The following is a 20,521-nucleotide window of genomic DNA, read 5'->3' on the forward strand; positions in this document are numbered from 1 at the left end:
TCGCCTTCCTTAAATCCTTACATGATCTCTCTCTCTCTCTCTCTCTCTCTCTTCTCTCTCCTCTCTCCTCTCTCTGGCCTCTTTCTCACACGCCAAGTGGCCCAATTGAAGCCACTCGTGATGCCACTATACACTCATGGGAGTGGCTGCGGTGCTGATACATTGCACAAGTCAGTTAAAGCTTTTTAATTATATGTTTTTCAAAAATACTTGTTAAAATCAGTCATACAAAAATAATTAAAAGTTTACAGGAGCCTAACGTTTCAACTACAGGTCCAAATTAAACATGCCGCTAGCCTACAGACTTGTATTTATGAGAACTATACAATGGTACACAAGTTAAAAACCATAATCCATACAAAAAAATGTCAACCTTGGGCTCGCTCAATTAGTTTGGATTATATTTTGCTCTAATCATAATTTCTTAATTTCCGCTTCAATTTTGACGTGCTACTAATCTACGAAATCGGGACGATGTATACTTCACAATAATGTCTTAATCAAAGCAAAATTTCTCTCATAGCAGAAAATCAATTGTGAAACCCACTTAATCAATCTCGATCAACTTCGGTTAAACTTGGTTAAAAATTAACAAAGAGAGAGAAAGAGAGAAACCTATTTCATATATACACAAGCCAGTTAAAGGCTAACTTTTTTCTTAATAGAGTTAATTACAATCTAACTTAGAAAGTTAGAAAACAAACAGCTAGTGAGCTGGCAGAAAGTTGAGCTGACATCACATCTTTAATGACATGGCTCTAGCAGTCTTTACAGATAAACTTCAAAGGTGTGGATGATAATATTATGTACTAGAATCAAGCTCAAATCAGCATTTACATTGGGAATGTTTGAATGGGTTTTTCTATCAGTTTGGAAACCCTTAAAATTTTTTGTGTATTTGATTGAAGGGTTGAGTCTGCTTTGCATAGGACAAGTTCATTACGATCCGAATTGCTAATCTGGAGAATTCCGGAATCAAAACCAGACCCCCACCCACCTCTCTTTGTCTATTCTTTTGTGTTCTGATTTGAAAGTTCATCATTAGTAGATGTGAAATTTAATGCCCTATTGCCACTTTCAATTCTCACTCTCCCATTATTGCAATTATCTTGGAAGAAAATAGATTAACACGCTCTTTTGGATAAATAGTAAAGATTAAGATTGGGGAATTTTATATGTTTATTACTACATTCTTACTATTTGCAGAAATAAAAAAAATCCAATTCTACAAAACATCTCTATAAGTAGAGAATATTACCAATTCACGCTGTACAATTAATATAAAGGCTACAGATTCAAGATTTACTGAGACAGAAAATTAATAGAGATAATCTTACCAACAATTCCATTAAAAAAATTTCATGCCCACGATTCTCTTTTTTTATTTGGTTTGAGGGAGAGGGAGAGAGATTAAAATCAAACAGCATAATTCAATGGTGAAATATTCTACATTATTTTGGACGTTTAGCTTTTCCTAGTACGGAAATGGCAGTTTTGCCTTCTTAGTTCCAATAGTGCAACAACAAAAGAATAATCCTGGTTGCCTTCACTGAAAACCGAAAAAATAAAAAAATAAAAACACAAAACGAAAACGTATAAAATGAAAACGAAATTTGAGGGCTAGAACATGGAGCAGCGACTGAGTTGAACATGGACAGTGCTGTGACTGTTCAAACCAGAAGCAGTGTTGGCATTGTAATTTTACTTGAAAGACATATGAGTTTAACTCTAAGAAGACAGCTCTGTTTCCAAACAGATTTGAAATTTTGGTTCACCAAACAACATGATAAAATTTCTACAAACATCAAAGGATAGAAAACAAAAGCAAAAAAGGCTTAGGCAGTTCATTTTCATCTAAATTGGAAAGCTGCTGCATAAGGAACTTAACCAGTCATTGAATGGTTATAGATGTAATAAATGGCGAGGTGAGTAAAGTCAATCTTATCAGCTTCCAAGTTGCAAATTTTCAGCTTGAAGTCCTCTTCCAAATCCATTACTATCTCCAAATTGTCCAAGTTGTCCAAGCCCAAATCCTTTGGAAAATAAACATCAGGACTCACCTGCAAATGATGGCAAAAGAGTCCTCAAAGCCATATATCTTGCCAAATTGATGTTACAATGCTTACTGGGTCAGAACAAAATACTTAAAACTGGAAAGGGTTATGCATGAATAATAAGATAGAGGATGTGAATCTCAGAAAAGTAGAGCAACTGAATTAGATAGAGATTCTTTGGCATTTTACAGGGTGTCTAACCAGCAACATGTATACAAGAAACCTAGATTTTACGAGAAGTTCAATAACATATCATATTATAATCATATCAAAGGTAAAAAAAAATAGTATTTCATTATGACCCAAAAAAGTCTAAAGTTAGAATTTTATATGTATTTTCCGATTCTCACCAAAATTAGCTTTATTTGTAAAATAAGGTTCCGGTTTCAAAAGCTCCTTGCACATTTAAGACAATACAGCAACACTTTCTTAAGTAATTAAGGTATCTATCTCAAGTTTATATCCTAGCAAAGAAAGTCACTTCAGAGGGAGCTCTAGTGCACCAACGGCTATTTTGATCTCCCTACGACCCGAAGAACTCTGCAAAAATAAGAAAAGTCAAAAACACCCACAACGTTGAACAGTGTCCTAAACTTTAACAAAGGTTGCCTTCAAATTTTCAAATACACCATAACATCTACTTCCTAGATATTTGACCCCTACCCCATTTGCTACTAATCTTAATAATAGTATAAAATCACAATAACATTAAAATTTTAATATTTCCCTTTTTCAGATACATCTTTCTCCGACATTCTTCCCTCTTCCAATATGTGTTTTTATTTTATAGATCAGCATAGGAACAAAAAGAAGAGAGTAAAAAGCCATGAGTTGAGTTAAACATTATCACAAAAAATGTTTACTTGCAACAGTGCTCAACGGGTTGTATAGTGCAAATGGAAATGTTACATCATAGTGCACATATCATTTATGAAATTCCGTTGTATATATATATATATATATATTCTCATATATGTATATATCTATTAAAAAATCTAGCTTTGTTTCTTACCTCCTTCCTCTGTTTCCTTTCTTTGACATAGGCTTGATATCCTTACAGTAAGATAAGCGACCACAACAAAATTGAAAATGTGAGCTATAACAATGAAAGCCATCTCCCCCTCATTTACTACATGGAAATCTCCGTAGCCTGTGGCAAATTTATTTATTTATTTTTTTTTTAAAAAGTATTGTTAAGCAATAGAGATTTGTAGAGAAATGGAAAATATATTGGTGAAACGAACAAAATAGAAGGCCAGATAATTACCTATGGTAAAGAAGGTTACCGTTGCAAAGTATAATGAAGATAGATAGTTCCTTCCAAAATGGTGATAACTGCTGAGGTTCTGGCTAGGGGCTCCAACTCCAATCCATGTATTTTGAGAGCTAGACGATAAGGTGGCAATAAAATAGAGAATACAGCCTTCCGTATGCAAACAAAATAGGATGACAAAGAGAATCTGCAAAACGCCACAAAATATGCCCCAGCAGAAATGGTCTTTCAGCTTATCCTTCCGCTCTTCAATGCAAAAGTAGACTTTGCGCGCGCGGAAGACTCTCAATATGCTGAGATACTTCGGCCACTCCTCTTTCCCTACCTATTCAAAATATAAACATATATATATATATATGTATTCAAATTATTAGAAAGAGATAAGTAAATTGAAAATCAATCTGTACTTTAAACCTACCTGTAAAAATACAAGGGAAAACTACAAAATCTTATTGAACATTCATAAGTTTTAATTTTTCCTCTAAATCATTTTCTTTTTCTTTGAAGCAATTTCCCCCTAAACTTTGGCACAACTTGTTCTTGTTTATAAATTTTTGGTAGATTTTGATGGAATTAACCAATGAATAATAAAATTTCTTGCTTATAGAAATAAAATATCCTTAAATCAAAACTTTTTTTTTTCTTTTCTTGAATAACATTGTTAAAAATAAATAAACCAAAACAAGTAATTTTCAGTATCATCCTTCCATTTTTATCAAATTTGATTAAGAAAAGTTTTGAATATAAATCAAACAACTTTGTCAAGTTCTAGCAAAAAAATTTTAAGGAATGGCAAATTGAATTATGCCAAACTTTAAGGGGAAACTCGCTTAAAAATAAGTCTAAAGGGTAAATTAAGATGGAGTGAAATAGAAAGAGCATTTAGTAATTTCCCAAGATACAATTATGAGATGTACTCGAGATGGATAAATGCACATTACTAAAGTTGAGTACATTATTACCTCGTAAATCACAATCCACGGCAGACAACCAAAAGCATCCAAGACAGTGAGAATCCGCTGCCTGTGAAAAATATATGTATTTATATATAATGAATAAGATTTGGAACGATGGAACAGATAGAATTACAGTATTTATAATGTACAAGAATAATATCAATGCTACTCACCAAAAAAAAAAAAAAAAAAAAGAATAGTATCAATGCAACCGAAAATTAAATATTAGCCAAATAATAAAGTGAAAATTTACCAGTACTTATGGTATTTATTTTGTGGGATGTCGATTCCTTTCTGACAAAAGTAAATCTGTAACACCAAATCCCCAATGCCCAGTAGGGTTGTTACACTGTCCAGCAACATAAACAACCATGTTGTTGAGCCGACGAAGAGAAAGCCCAGCTCGAACGGTGTGCCGAAAGATAGAAGGAGGGCCCAAAAAATGGTGAACCATTCCCACAGTGGATACCATCTGCATATTTGTCTAAAATATTAGCTTTGATGAAATATTTAAAAAAGTTTAAACTGTTGTAAAAGAAAAGAAAATATCAGACATTTTGACCAATTTTGTATAAAATCTTTTATTGTTAGCTTTTTAATCGTTTAAAGGCCAAAAAAAGAAATTAAAGTAAATTAAATTTATATAAATTTAATAAAATACTAAAACTATAAAAGACAAAAGCGAATCCTGGGCTAGCATTCACATAAACCTAAAACAAAAAAGATTACACATTGTCTCCCAAAACTTATAAGATGTAGGCCACATCAATTTGACATTAATATATTACAACTAGAAAGCAATATTTTATACATATTGCTTATATAATATGTCTGTTTTCACAATTCACATTTCCATTAACATGTTTATTTACACAATTCACTTAAATGTGTACAATATTATTTTGTATCGTATATTCAATAATTTTTTTTATATAAGTTATGTTAAGTAAATAATCTATTACATCTATAAAAATTAATAAATGGTAAAATTAATGCGGTAAAAATTATTGTTTATAAATTATATTATTTTATTTTTGTCTAGATTTAGCTTATATTTTAAATTATACAAAATAAAAAAAATAAAAAAAAAGGTTTAGGAAGTAAAAGAAAATAAAGTGAGATGCCAAAAAAATTTTAGCAATTGAATTTTATGTAGGGTTTGCTTAGAATATATTGGGCATATGATTATAATCACAAAGAAAAATTGGTAAGTAATACAGTTTTTTTGATAATTATGGTAAGTAATAAAGTTTCACCAAATGGTAATAGGCTTCCTACACAGCAAATAATAGAGCATTTTTTTTTTAAGAGAAACTTTAAATTTGGCCTAATTTTAAATAGCTTAGAAAAAGTTCTTTTTTTTTTTTTTTTCAACAGGTAACTGTTAATTGTAGCCAAATACTTAGGTTATATTTATATATAGAATGGTTATTACTAATAAAATAAAAATACCTATTCATTGGAATTAAAAAAGGGAAAAAGAAATAGATATTTCTATTTTATGTTTAGTTAGCACATTGAATAAAATTCAATGTTTAATCTTGATAAAAAAAAATCTTTCTAAAAATATCAAATTTGATAAAAATTAATTAAATATGTATTTTTAATTTAGGATAATCAATCTAGATTTGAATATATTTAACATATAATAATAATATTTATCATTCAAATGAAGAAATAGCAATTTTGTGCTTTTTGAAGTCAATAATTTTGCTTCAATTGAGAGAATAAATATTTCTAAGAATAGATATTTTTGAAATTTAAAATATAACAAACATGATAATAGTCAATCTTAAGAAATAGCCATTTAATTCCTACATCTAGTTTGTATACCAAACGTGCCTTTATTTTATTTATTTATTATTATTATTATTATTTTCCAAAAAGGAATTCCAGATCTAAAATTAATATTACTGATCATGATCAATTTCATTGTTTTAAAAAGACAGAGAATTTTGACTTTCAAGTAAAAAAAATTTACCAAAAAAAACTATACCAACGTAGACTTATTTTATACTTTTGAAGATTTTAAAGTTTAAAATCTAATTGTATCTTTGTTGACTTCGGATAGAACTATATATCACATGATAAAACTTCTGTTACTAATTAGGATAATTTGCTCGTTGCATTATATTTGTTGAATTACGAATAAGTCAACAATTAGGGCCAGAACTTTAGCAGCCCAATTAGGACCCAAGTTTAGGAAAAGTTAAAGTCAAACCAGAAAACCAACCCAAGTTTAGAAAAAGTTGCTAAAACAGAGGCTGTCGGGCTAAATTTCCCATTCAAAGTTTTCAAATGTATTCAATGGGCTTTAAAGAGCTCGTGTTTTTGGCAAAGTTGATTAAATATGGTTTTCTGGACTTTTAACCTTTTTGGTCTATGTAAGGGTCCAAAAGGCCCACTAATAGGAGATGTAAGAGTTTTATGTTAACAGTTTGTTAAAATGATCTTATTTTGAAATTTCTTTTGTTGTTTTGTTATTTTGTGTGATAGGGAATTCTGAATTATTAACTTTCTCAAATTTAACTACAAAAAAAAGATTATCAATTAACCTATTACAAAAAGAAAAAAAAAACAATATATATATATATACCACAAGAATAGTGAGTCTAATATAATTTTATTTGTCAATTATATCACATTGTTTTTTTATTATTATTTTGTTAGTTGGGTGTTATATTCGAATTAGTTTCACTAAATTCTCAAATCACATCATATCTGGAGCAGAATAATTTAAACAAACACCTTAGTTTACAAATAAAATACGTAGAAAGTCTAATTGATATGGTAAATTATGAAAAGGTCTTCAAAGGTGAAAGTGGTACCTGGTAAGGAATTGGTTTGGGAGCTCTCTAGGTGAGCTCTCCACCCTCCTACGTGGGCTGGGAAGTCTGGTGGAGCTAGAACCTCTATTCCCCTCGGGTGTCGGTTGTTGTGGTGCTCCGGCTAGAGGTTGAATCTCCCCTGCTGCCTCCAAAGCTGCCTGAACTTGCAAATCAGCATCCCCCTCTGCTGCCTCCAAAGCTGCCTGAACTGGCGAATCAGCATGCCCCTCTACCTCCAACGCTGGCGAGTCAGCATCCCTTGCATCCTCGGAAACATCCCCCGATAACTCCAAATCTGGCAAATCAGCTTCCTCTCCGTGGTCATCTATAAAAGGACGAGCATCTAGCCCCATTTTCAACACCACCTGCAATTATCATCGTTTAAACATACAATTAAAAAAACAAAGTAAAGTTTCATGCATTTACAAAGATGCAAGAACAAGGAAAAAGTAAATAACAGTAACTAGGCACAGAGAAGAAAAGCAGAAACAGAGTATCATCAAGTAAAGGTCGTCTGTCCATGGTTCATGCATACCATCATTCATCAACAAGGCATAGAAAATTTTCACCTTAATCTCTAGAAAAAAATGGGAAAAACCCATAATTTATCAATGAACAATATCTTGTTGCCCAATCCAAATGCTTGTACCCAAGCTAGAGATTCTCTCATTCACCCAAAAAAAAAAAAAAAAAAAAAAAGAAGAAGCTAGGGATTCTCTCTCTCTCCACGGCAGAAACATAAAATGGAGGAATAATCAATGGCCAAAAAATGTTAAAAATGTTATATTATATTAATATGTATTAAAAATGTTGTATTATATTTTAATATATATTTTATATTATATATATATATATATAAAATTCATTAATATGTGAATGAATTAATATTATATATATAAATATTTTATAGCTATATATATATATATATATTATATAAGGTTTTTTTATGAAAAAAAAAATCTTATATGTAAAAAAAATAAAAAAATTGAAAATTATTTAACTAAATATGTTTTCTATTTTTTGGTGTTGAAAATTGTTTTCAAATATCAATGGCCACACGTTTTTTGTTTTCATTAAATAAAAAAAAAAATAGTTTTCTATTTTGATTTCCGAAAATAATATTTCGAAAACAGAAAATACAAAACATACACGATACATTCTTTTTTATTTTATTTTTCTAAATCTTTAAATTTTTTTTAATCTTATCATCTTAATAATTATTTTTATATTTTATTTTTGAAATTAGTATCTAATAATCATTTAGTTTTTTTATTGCAAAAAGAATAATAATTACTTTTGTTTCTATACTTACACAAGGTAACGAAGAATAAAATCAAACCAATAACTACCTTTATCTGTCTTAAAAAAGGGGGGAAAAAAAAAGTTTAATTAAATGCAGTGGAAAAGACCATCAAGTGAATTTGGTGGCCCAAGTGGCACGAGTCCAACATTTTGGCAATACGGTATTAATTTTTAGAATTGTCATTTTTATTTAAAAAAATGGAAAAACACGCAAAGCTTCGTGACACAGTGTATATCCATCAGCGAGTTGTCATCCAACATTTCTGGGTAAAATTTCACTCTCGATAAAAGAGAAAACACTCTCAAGCTTAGAGTGTACAGCTTCTGATAGGTAAAAAAGTATGATCGATATGTGGATTTGTATATATGTTTTCATATGTGCGTAAATGAAAATTCCAATAAGGGCCTTTAGATATCAATCTTCTTCCTAGTGTTATTTTTTGTCTCTGGTTTGCCAGGAGTGTGGTTCTTAAACGACCTCACCTTTTGTTTGCTTTTTGTAAGCTTGATTGGGTTTTGGTTTTATAGCATGCCTTTTAAGCAAAAAGAAAAAAAGAAAAAAGAAAATTCCAAATTATGCCTGCCAATGATTATTCCTCCATTTTATGTTTATGCCGTGGAGACAGAGATAATCCCTAGCTTATTTTTTTATTTTTATTTTTATTTTTTTTGGTGAATGAGCAAATCCCTAGCTTTGATAAATTCTAGGTTTCTCCCATTTTTTTTCTCTAGAGATTAATGTGAAAATTTTCTGTGCCTTCTTCCTAGGCGAAAACATATGGATAAATATCTCTCACCATTTTGTCTCTTTCAACTTTTCTATTGCTTTAAGATATGTAGCATCGTCAACTCTATCTATTGCTTTAAGAATGCTCACACATGTAGCAATGGAATAATATTTTGCATTACCGATATTATTATCATCCACACTGTAGGAACTTTTATATCTTTTTGCTTTAGCTTTAGCAACTTCTGTCTCAGTCCATGCTTGGATTGCATCACTCATTTGTTGCGACCTGGTTTGCTTTTTACTTCTACTTTCTGAGCTAGATGATGCAGTGCATTTCTTCAAATTGATTGTTAATTTATTGAGAATATAAAGAGGATCATCACGACTAGTACTAACATATGCACTCTCAGCCTCCAATTCCATCTCATCATCAGTATTGGATGGATCACTAATAGATGCATGACGAAACACTCCAGTAGCAGTTGACTTGTTCAATATAATTCTTAATAGCTTGTAATGCTCACATCATTTCTTTCGAAATGAAGTTGCTTTAGGATGCACCTAAAAGAATAAATAATATATTCATAACATATAATAATAATAATAATAATACATTATATATTCTCAAATGAAAATAGATATATACGTGTATAGTTTTGCCACATTTCCTCTGTAGAATTCACAGTATTAGTTTCAACATCCCAACTAAATCCAGTTTGTTGCAACAGCTCACTAAACTCACGATGCTTAGTCTGAAGCCTATTGAATTTCTGCTTAATTTGCTTCATGTTGTAGTTTCTTTTAGACTTATTATTCAGAGCTTCAAACATATTAGTTCATTCCTTTGAAGTGAACTGACTATCTTTCATGTCATCCTTATTTATCAAATCTACTATAACATCTATATAAATCTTTTCATTGGTAGCACTCCATAGAGTTGAATCATCATCACCATCATTTTCAATAGTAGACATCATAAAAATATACTACAAAAAAAAATCAGCTGTCGAATTGAACCAATCATCATAAACATTTCTAGGAATTTAAAAGTTTCAGCAAAAGCAATCATCATAAAGATTGAGAGAGAAAAATTTTATGCTGAAACAAAGACAAAACAATTAGAAGCTATATGAAAAGGCAAAAAAGATGATCAAAGTGAAACTGGAAGGCCAAATTAACAATAGTATAAATACCAATCTTTATCACTCAATAAAAACAGAACATAGCAAAACCCATTTGTCAAAAATGGGTTTGGTCAAAATTTAAAAAAAGTCAAATAAAAAAGAAACTGAGAGAGACAAATTCCATGATGAAACAAAGATTAAAAAAAAATTTTAAGAAAAAAAAAGAAAACTGAAGCTATATAAAAAGGCAAGAAAGACGATCAAGGTGAAACTAGAAAACCAAATTACGAATAGTGTAATATCAATTTTCACTTCTTAGAAAAACATAACAGAATCATTTATTAAAAATGGGTTCGATCAACAAAAGAAGAAAGAAAACACAAAAAAAAATTTAATAGAGAATGATGCAAGACCCAAGTACACATTAGGTGCATCATTCGCGAATGATGGATACATTCTGTTAAATTCTTTCCAAGCCTCACCATCAGCTGGATGTCGAAGAACACCATCATCAACTTTCTTCTCACTATGCCACCGCAAATCCCTTGGTGTATGTTTCCACATAAATAATCTTTGCAATCTCGACTTCACCGGAAAATATCCAAGTACTTTATATGGAATGTTTTCAACTTTATAATGAGACTCATCACATTCTAGACATCTTTCTAAATTAGCCATCTCTTTCCAAAACAAAACACAATTATTTTTACATGCATGAATCTTCTCATGCCTTAATCCAAGTGCACATAACATCTTCACAGAAGATGTATCTTTGGGGATATTTGCACCGTCTCAAAAGGCATCACCTAATAATTGAAGTAACATATCAAGTGATTTATTACTCCAATGGTAGAGAATCTCGAGATGCATTAACTTAACCACAAAAGTTAATATCGATAGCTTACAATCTGGATATAATTTTCTTCCAGCTTCAACAAAAAGATTGTCAAATCCATGGTTATCATTTCCGATTTTCTCATTCAAAGTATTTGGCTCGACATTTTCCATATCATCATAAGATTGATAAACATCATTCAATATATCCAACATATCATCATTATAACATTCATCAATATCTTCTGTTTCTTGCTCTCCAACAATCAAATTATTTGGTCCAATGTTGCTCGTGGATGCCATTTATTCTTCTTCATGGAACACCCAATTTACATATAATTTAGAAAACCCATACCTATAAATATGTTTGTGCACAACCTCAAAAGGTTTCCAATAGGCATCAAGACAATTACGGCACGGGCAACGTGTCTTCCCCTCATCATCCAAATGTTGTTTAGCAACTTCAATAAATGATGCTACCCCATCAACATAATCTCTAGAAAGTCGATTTGAAAGACCAATCCAACTTTTATCCATCTATTTCATACAGCAAAGATAATCATAGATCCATCCCATTTAGGCATCAATAAAAAATGTGGCATGGTTAAAATAACACTGCCTATTGAAAACCAACATTATCTAACAACAAAAAGATTAATATGTATTCAACACTTTCTGTTTAGTGAATCTTCTATTTAATGTATTTAACAGCAAACTATTCACCTTAAGGCTTTTCAAAAAACATTGATTTCCTCTCTATGAAAGGTTGTTTCTATAAGTACATATACATATATATATTTAAAAGTTTAAGTAATGAGATTCTAACCTCAAAAGTGCATCCGTCAATTTTAATGCTTTTGCACTTGCTTCTACAATTCGAGATGGTGCCTAAACAAAATTAAATGAGACATAAGAGTTAGTAGGAACAATAATCACATCTAGCAATGCATACATACACATCATCATAAGCATCAAATGTATCATATCATACATATACACATTATCATTCAAGACGGGGGTATTTTAAATTTAGGCTTAAACCTAACTTACATAATCAAGTCTGATTTTCAAAAAGGCATAGACAGTAGCATGCACAATGACAGCCGTGACAAATGGCAGACAACAATATCTGAGAGAAAATAGTACCAGCAGCGGGAGACAAAACAAAGAGGTAGAATAAGACAAATTACACAATGACCAATCATTAATCCAACTCCCATACACACCAACTGGATAGGTCGTCTTATATGTAGGTAGAAATATATATTTTACGATAAAATGAGAATCATGATGACAAATCTATCTTTTTTAATTAAATAGATGACATGATGGGAGGGAAGCAAAGAGACAATCAAGACCCTTTTTTGGGGGCCTTGCAAGTATTGGAAAATGTTGTCATATGGGCACAGTAAGTAGCAGCTAGCCTTCTTGTTAATTATCTAAAAGGCAATACCACTTTATTCTCCACAATATATTATGCATCACATTTTATACACAAAACAAACCAAAGTGATGGTATTTCTGCGCAGAACATATGGTATGAAGGTCATTGTAGATCTTCACAAAGTACAAGGCTCACAAAATGGAAATGTTCACAGCAGAAATAGAGATGGATATCTGGGATGGGCAGCAGAAATCATACAAAACATATAGTGGCAGTCATAGACTTCCTAGCAGCAAAGTTGTGTACATTTGATGAAATCTTAACCTTCTTGGAAATTAACGTATACAATATTTTGGAAAAACAGTTCATGAATGCTCTGCTACAGATGCAGTCATCGTGTAATTCATTATTATGTATCAGTGCTCCTAATGAGAACATCTTTTCTGATTGTCAGCAAATATGCTAACCATCCTAGTCCAATGAAACTCTTATAAACAATAAGAGTTTATTGAGACTTTGATGCTTATAAACAAGAAAAATGCTTGTAAACAATAATACATGAGGCCAATCAAACTCTCCGCATGCCCATTCTAATAATCTTCGTCCACTACATCCCACATTTAACATACTATTTTATGGATGAAGTCAAGACAACTGTCAAGCAGTTACTTTCACGTGTTTGTTTGACGAATCTGCCATTACTAGACCAGATCAGAACTATTGGAACGTAACAAACTTCAACAGAAAAAAATAAAAAAAAAATAAAAATAAAAATTATTATGCACACAAAAGTAAGGAATATGTTATTAATTTATCTACCCAAAAAAAAAAAAAAAAAGGAATGTATTACTAATTTGTAATGTCAATTTTGATTTCCTCGTCCTAACCATCATAATCAGGAATCAAGTTCCAGATTTGTAAATTTTTTGGTGAATAGCAGATTTGTAAATTATAAATTGAAAATCAATATTTCAGACTATTGTTAATGAGCCACATGCATCTGCAGTTACTGTTTTTTATTTTCTGATTGTGCAAAAGTAGGGAAGTTCGAAAATGATCCTCTACTTTACACAAATAATTTCTGTAAGTTAATACGAGTGAGATCATAAATATAGCTAAGGGGATTTAATTTCAAAAATGAATAAGGACAGATATAATGTATTTCCAACCTAAAAGTGAATCCCTTGATCTTTACGGAAGACAAATATAGACCATAAAAACAGTATTGTTACGGAAGACAAGAATAAAGCCAAAGCAAACAAAAGCAACATTCTAGAAGTAACTGAAGATCCTGTACCTTAATCGACATCTAAAACACGTTTAAGTGGATCAATATTGAATCAAAGAATGTTAGTAACACTGAGAATTCCAATATGTAGATGCCTAGGGAATCAGATTACATAAGATTAAATAAATTTATTTATTTTTCTTTTTTATTTTTATTTTTAAGCATGGCTTAACAGATAGAGGCAATGGGGAGGGCATCAGTCATAGAATCACCTAGATAGTATCATAGTCGTGCAGATACATATAGATACACTTAGCTCCTCTTTGCCATTGCCTATAATTTAAGTCCTTTTCTCAATTGCCATATTTAATTTGTTAAACTGTCCCTTTTATTTTCCAAAATTAAAAATTTATATATTTTCCTTAGATTTCCACCCTGATTCCCAGATCCCTTCAACCGAAACCAAACCTAATCTAAGATTCACAGATAGTTAAAAAAATAACAAATATTTATTCTTAATTAACAAGAAAATGTCCTATTATTACAATGACATTGTCTATCAGCAGCTGGGCCGGCCTAAGGAATATGTGGGGCCCAAAATAAAAAACAACTAAAACTGTCTTATCGCCCAAAAAACCACCAAACTTCTCAAGATCCCTTCAAAACTCTCAGCAGCAAATACCGTTAAAACAGGCAGCAAAATATTAAAAATAATGACAAAATTTATGCCTTTAGGAAACAGCTATTCAAAACTTAGTAGTTGGGTGATAAAAAAGAAGGCAATTCAATCACAAAACTCCAACCACATTCATTCCATTTTCTATTTGTCCATCTCTAATTCTCACTTCATAAAAAGCCTCAAAACAGAGTCCACAGTTCCCTTCTCAAACCCAAAATACCAACTTTTAGAAAACTAACTCTGGGTTTGAGCCTTACAATGATATTCATATGAGAGAGTAATAATAGTATACTGAGAATTCCAATATGTAGATGCTTAGGGAATCAGATTATATATATTTTAGGATTCTAGCTTATTAGTTCTTAAGAGTTGATATTATAAAATTTTATATTTTCTTTAAATTTAATTAAGATAATCTGTTTTGAATTAATTACAATATCAATGCTACTAGGAGGGCAAGGTAATGTAGTAATAAGAAACTTATTCATTAAAATATATAGAATAAAATTGTCAAAGAATGAAAGCCAGAGTCGTTGCAGAATTAATTATTAACATTATATTTAAATGGTTAAATCAATCATGAGATCATCCAGATTTTCCAAACAAAAATTTCTACACAAAGGACACGAATCGGATTCCTTCAACCATGAGAGGATGCATTTTTGGTGAAAAAGGGTGCAATTAGGCAGACGCATCAAGTCAATGACAGTAGCCCATGAGTCCTGCAAGCAAATTCTGCAATCGCTACCCACCACCATCTAAATGAACAAGTATCCCCAAAGACCTCATCTCATAAGCACTCGTAATTGAAGTATATGGCTTTCAAAGTATCCAAATAATCATTGGGGAAAAAAAATGACCAAATCTGGTCAGTCTATTCTAAATATCCTAATCCTTAAAAATTATCAAATTGACCTTTGGGATAAATTTGTGGGAATGACCAAATGCAGGTTAGACAGAAGGGGCTATATACATCACCAAACAAAAGGGGCTCATAGCAATATCCAAAAAAAAAAAGAAAAAATAAAAATAAAAAGAGAACAAAACCAACCTGCAGAACGGCAACAACCAGAACGGAACGGCAACTAGCAGATCGATCGGCAACCTGCCAAAAAAAGGAAAAAAAAAAAGAAAAAAAAAGAAAATCGGATTTTAGAAATTCGAAGAGAAATTCAGAGTGAAATTCGAAGAAGCAAATGGGTTTGCTTCAACCTTTCGAGATGAGCACCTGATTTGATTCAACCCAGGTTTTGAAGGGAGAAAGTGGGTTTGCGGTGGAACATGATTTTGACAGAAGAAAAAAAAAAAAAAAAAGAGGGAAAGGAGAAGGAGATGCAGTGGAGCTGGAGAGAAAAATAATGGGTTAGATAGCCTCACTACTGCTTTTTAATTTATTTTTCTATGTTATGACTGCCGGGAGGCGGGACTGTGAGGCGGGATTGGTTGGTGGGGGGGCGCGAAAATTTTTTCTATTGCCGAGGAATTTGTTAAAATTGTCGCCAAACAAGTCCAAATATTTACCGAGGGAAATATATTTTCCCGGCAGCAGCTCCTAACAATTGCCAATACATTATATATAAAATACATTCAAAACGAATAAAAGCAATTGCCAAATAAATAAAATATAAATTTCATAAATAAATATTGAAAACAATGAAATACATACAATGTAAGAAGTATATGTGCTCTCCACCACTAAAATGTAACATAAAATGTAATTAAACTTCAAATTTAATCGTAAGCTAAGATAAAAAAAATAACTTAGTTATATGTATGGTGGTTCAATTTAATTTCTGTTTTATGAATTCTGAAGTAATACTACTATTAATAATAATACTATGTATATAGTTTTATATAATTATAATACTAACCATAAAGCAACGTATAATATTTAATTTTTTAAACATAAAAAAATTTACATATACATATCATAAAAAGCCCAAATCAAAAATACAAAAAATATATGGAATTTTTCCCAAAAACTACACTTTTACCAAATGCTTATTCCATTACCAATAAAAAAAAAATAAAGTATTTAGAATAGTACTAACTTATATGTATGCTCTTCAATTTAATTTATACTAATCGTACTATACTAATAACAATAATATATATATATATATATGTCTAAATATATGGTTGCATATAATTATATATCATACTAAGTAATAAGTACTGCAGTTAGTTTATTTTTAACATAAAAATTTACACATATATATCACAAAAATCCTATGTTGATGAAAAGATTAAATATATGATAATTTTCCCAAAAAATACATTTTTTGAAACAAAATATCCACAATCTTTACCAACAAATTGTTAAATTTCATTGGCAAACAAAATTTTATTTGCCGAAAAAAGTTTATTCCATCACAAAAAAAAAGTCAGGTACATAGAAGATAACAATTAAATGAAAATTAGGATACAAAGTAATTTATATGTTTAAAACTTTAAAAATCCAAAACAAAGTCATGCCGTTGATATGTAAAATTTTGTTTGCAAATCGTTTTTTTTTTTTTTCTCACTCTGTACCATAATATAAATACATAGTATAATAATAATAATAATAATTCAAAAATATATTTTTTTGGGATTATACTTTTTACAGAGCATTCACTTTGTAATTGTCAGGTTTTTTTTACCGACGATATTTAAATGTGTCAGTAACATTTCCGACGAATTTTAATGGTCAACTCGGTCAACCTCAGTCAATGTACAAAATTCTGGTGTGCTTTTGGATGAGGTGTTACATGCATACAATCAGAAGTTAATTAACAAGATTTTTTGGCTCAACCTTTTGGATCAATATTTTCTTTTTCCAGGAAATTTATCTCAAAATTACCAATGGGATTTCTAAGGGATCCATTTCTAGTGTGATCTTCCAATTCTCATCAAATCGTCATTGGTTACCTTGTTGTAGCTGTAGCCAATAATTAGCCGAGAGTGGAAGGAAGATCATTCAAAGCCACCACCCCCCACTACTAGAATCATATTGATAGATGACGCAATTAATGCGTCGCACAAAAATAAAAACTGACGTATTACGCGGCATCACCTAACGTCCTGTCGCTAAATCTATAAGACAATATGCAACGCATTAATAGTGTCGCCTTAGCTTGAAAAAAGGCTGATCATGTAAAACAATGCGTCGCTAAACTTTCAAAGAAAAAGAGATGCTACTGGAATGAGTCGCTCATTTTTTAAGTTTTTGGTGACGCATCTAGACTTTTAACTACGCATTAATCAAATGCATCAGATTTTCCCTTAGATTTTTAGCGATGCATTTATTAAATGCGTCAGATTTTTAGCAATGCACTTTTAGCGACACATTTATCATATGCATCAGATTTTCCATCACATTTTTAGCGACACATTTATCAAATGCGTCAAATTTTCTATCAGATTTTTAGCGACTCATTTCATTGTCCACTTTATTTTTTATTTTTTTAATTTGCTTATTTTTAATTTTTTAAAAATTGATTAAAATAGTAAAAATATTAAAATAGTTAAAATACAAAAAAACTAAAACTAACTTCATCCAAAATAATTAGAATACAAAAATTTAAAATAAATATTTTCATAACAAAATAATTATCAAATAAATTAAATATTATCTCATTGACATATTTTTATATAATTTGGTAAACTATTGTATGTGCAAAAGCAAATTCAATATTAATTAAACTTCTATGAATGTATACTCATTGAGATGGAAGTTGACGTCCTCTTGTTGACAATATTACACCCTCATACTACATATAGAAAAATTAAAAAAGTTATTAACACTCATGCAAAATAAATAATTATTAATTTATGTAATTTAGTAAATGAAAATTTAAAGAACATTACCATTGTTCTTAAGATTTGGAGGCACATTTCTCCTAATTAAAAGTAGAAAACTCATAATGAAGTGGATCAAAAAATTAATTAAAAGAATAATAATAAATATCATAAATATTACTTATGATCATAAATATTACTTATTGTCAATTTATTTAGAAGATATTTTTTATCTATATCTCTTCACAGTCATTACGAACATATCCTCTCACATTTATCCTTATTATCATTTTCATCGATACTTGGCAACTGTATGACAAATGGATTGTGAGCCATCGTAGTATCTCCAAGGACATCTTCTTCAACAAAAATATGATGTTGTGGTGAAGTTAAAACAACAGACCATCTCGAATTAAGTTGATCTTCAACATAAAATACTTGTTAAATTTAGCAAAACAGTGTCAAGTAATATCACAAGCAAAATATCTACAAAAAAAAAGATTAAGAAAATCCAATGAACCTAGAAAAGCAAGGTTAAAAAAACCCAACGAACCTAACTTGAGGTTAAAATGGGAAAAAAAAAAAAACCCAACCGACCATATGTCTCTGCCAACCGCAAAGAAAAAGCATTGCCTGTTCCATCAAAGTTATTATTTTTTTATTCTTCATCTAAAATAAATACTGAAAATATTTCTTATATATGTGAAACAAAATTACCAAAGTGGAGTTTAATTAATTTATTTTCTAAGTAAATTTTATTTACTTTAAAATCTTGTAAATTTCAAATTTTTTTTTTTAAAAAAGGGAATAAATGATGCATTTACAACAAATGATGTCGTCTGTTTTAAGTTTTATTTTTTATTCTTTAATTAGATGGAACATGCAATGCATAAAAAGCAAAAAAAGTAGCCAGATACTTTTTATTTTTTCCTTTTTAATAGTTATTAATTTACTTTTGAAGTATAGTTTATTTGCTTTTAAAAATCGCAAATGTTAAAATGTTTTATTTTTTTAAATTAAGAGAATAGGAGATGCATTTACAATTAAAAGCATCACATTTTCTCTCAATTTCACATTTTTTTCTTTGATTAATTTTTTTATTTTTCGTCTATAAATAAACACTGAAAATATTTCTTAAAAATATGAAGCAAAATATTGAAGATTACTGTTTATATTTTTGTTTTTCAAATACACCTTTATTCTTTAAAAAATTTGCATGTCTTTTAAATTTTTATTTATTTTTAATTGAGAGAACAGGCGATGCATTTTCTTCAAAAAGGGTCGTCTATTCTTGAATTGCGGGATCAAGCGACGAATTATGGTCGAAAAGCATCGCTTGTTCCATTTTTTATATTTTCTTTATAATCTTTAAATAGTTTTTTAATTGTTCATCTACAAATATATTCATGTAGCAATCCAATGAACATAAATTGGATTGATCTAAAAACAAAAAATAGTTTTGTCAATGTTCTTCTCAATTATTCACATATATGTGTATAGAAGAGACACAAAATATCGCAAGATCTAATTTGAGATAGGATACCGAATATAGAATTCTAATTCAACAAGGATTTATTGACCTATTTATCTACATAAGTATGTTAAATGAGCTTAACTTTCATGTGTTCATGTTCAATGATAGCTTACTTGTTTTTAAATATTGAAAATCTATTAAATTGCTTTTCTTTAAAAATAAAAATAAAAAAATTGAAGGAACAAGCAATGCAATCCCATCCAAAAGCATCTCCTATTCCATTTTTTCTTTTATCTTTACTTAGTTTTTTTGATTGCCCATCTAAAATTAAAAAAAGAAAAGCATATTTGCAAAATTAAAAAAAATTACTAAAAACAACTTTCAAATTAAAAAAAGGTAAAAATTGTTTTGGTGAAAAGGTGACGCATTTGCTAAAAAATGCATCACCTCTTTCTTTATTTGGAGACTCTGTTTTAAAACAATACGTCGCCTAAAACCATATTAGTTATTTCTTGTTGTACTATTACATCCAAGTCATTTGGTCTAGTGGTGTGGTGATTTTTTGAGAGTGTAAGAGGTTCTAGGTTCAATTCTTGGCATGGTCTTATTTGACTTAATTTTTTTTATGGGTTTGAACGTGTGTAAATAAAAAATAAAAAAAGAAAAGAAAAAGAAAAGGCGATGCATTTGTTGAGCAATGCGTTGCCTTTTCCTTTATTTGGCCACTCTTTTTTAAAACAATATGTCGCCTAAAACTGTATAGTTATTTCTTGTTATATTATTATATCCAAATCATTTGGTTTAGTGGTGTGGTAATTCCTTGAAAGTGTAAGATATTATGGGTTCAATTCTTGGCGTTGCCCTATCTAATTTTA

General features: G+C 30.1%; 1 protein-coding gene across 8 annotated transcripts; it reads right to left on the reverse strand.

The window, feature by feature from the left end:
- Window positions 1–1,627: 1,627 nt before the first annotated feature.
- LOC107404599 (potassium channel GORK) lies at window positions 1,628–15,987 on the reverse strand. Of its 8 annotated transcripts, none has more exons than XM_048476594.2 (9): window positions 15,621–15,987; window positions 15,444–15,497; window positions 11,928–11,989; window positions 7,112–7,476; window positions 4,537–4,755; window positions 4,290–4,350; window positions 3,322–3,652; window positions 3,067–3,204; window positions 1,628–2,060 (listed from the first exon to the last, which is right to left on the reverse strand). In XM_048476594.2, exons 4-9 carry the CDS (start codon window positions 7,462–7,464, stop codon window positions 2,050–2,052), a joined length of 1,113 nt encoding a protein of 370 aa, XP_048332551.2. In that variant the 5' UTR covers window positions 7,465–7,476; window positions 11,928–11,989; window positions 15,444–15,497; window positions 15,621–15,987; the 3' UTR covers window positions 1,628–2,049. The 8 variants fall into 8 exon arrangements, 3 of the variants coding, with proteins under 3 accessions (XP_048332551.2, XP_048332550.2, XP_060672901.1); XM_048476593.2 differs by having other exon boundaries at window positions 15,605–15,987; XM_060816918.1 differs by lacking the exons at window positions 11,928–11,989; window positions 15,444–15,497; window positions 15,621–15,987 and adding an exon at window positions 7,647–7,791.
- Window positions 15,988–20,521: the final 4,534 nt, after the last annotated feature.

The sequence above is a fragment of the Ziziphus jujuba genome, chromosome 5 (genome assembly GCF_031755915.1).
Source record: "Ziziphus jujuba cultivar Dongzao chromosome 5, ASM3175591v1".
In the NCBI taxonomy this organism is placed as follows: domain Eukaryota; kingdom Viridiplantae; phylum Streptophyta; class Magnoliopsida; order Rosales; family Rhamnaceae; genus Ziziphus; species Ziziphus jujuba.

What these genes read in the sequence shown, in the direction of transcription:
- LOC107404599 (XM_060816918.1), bottom strand. An exon ending in CCAAACCAATTCCTTACCAG is followed by an intron (nt 4,756 to 7,111) that starts GTACCACTTTCA and finishes ACAAATATGCAG; the next exon opens with ATGGTATCCACTGTGGGAAT. An exon ending in CGTGGATTGTGATTTACGAG is followed by an intron (nt 3,653 to 4,289) that starts GTAATAATGTAC and finishes TATTTTGAATAG; the next exon opens with GTAGGGAAAGAGGAGTGGCC.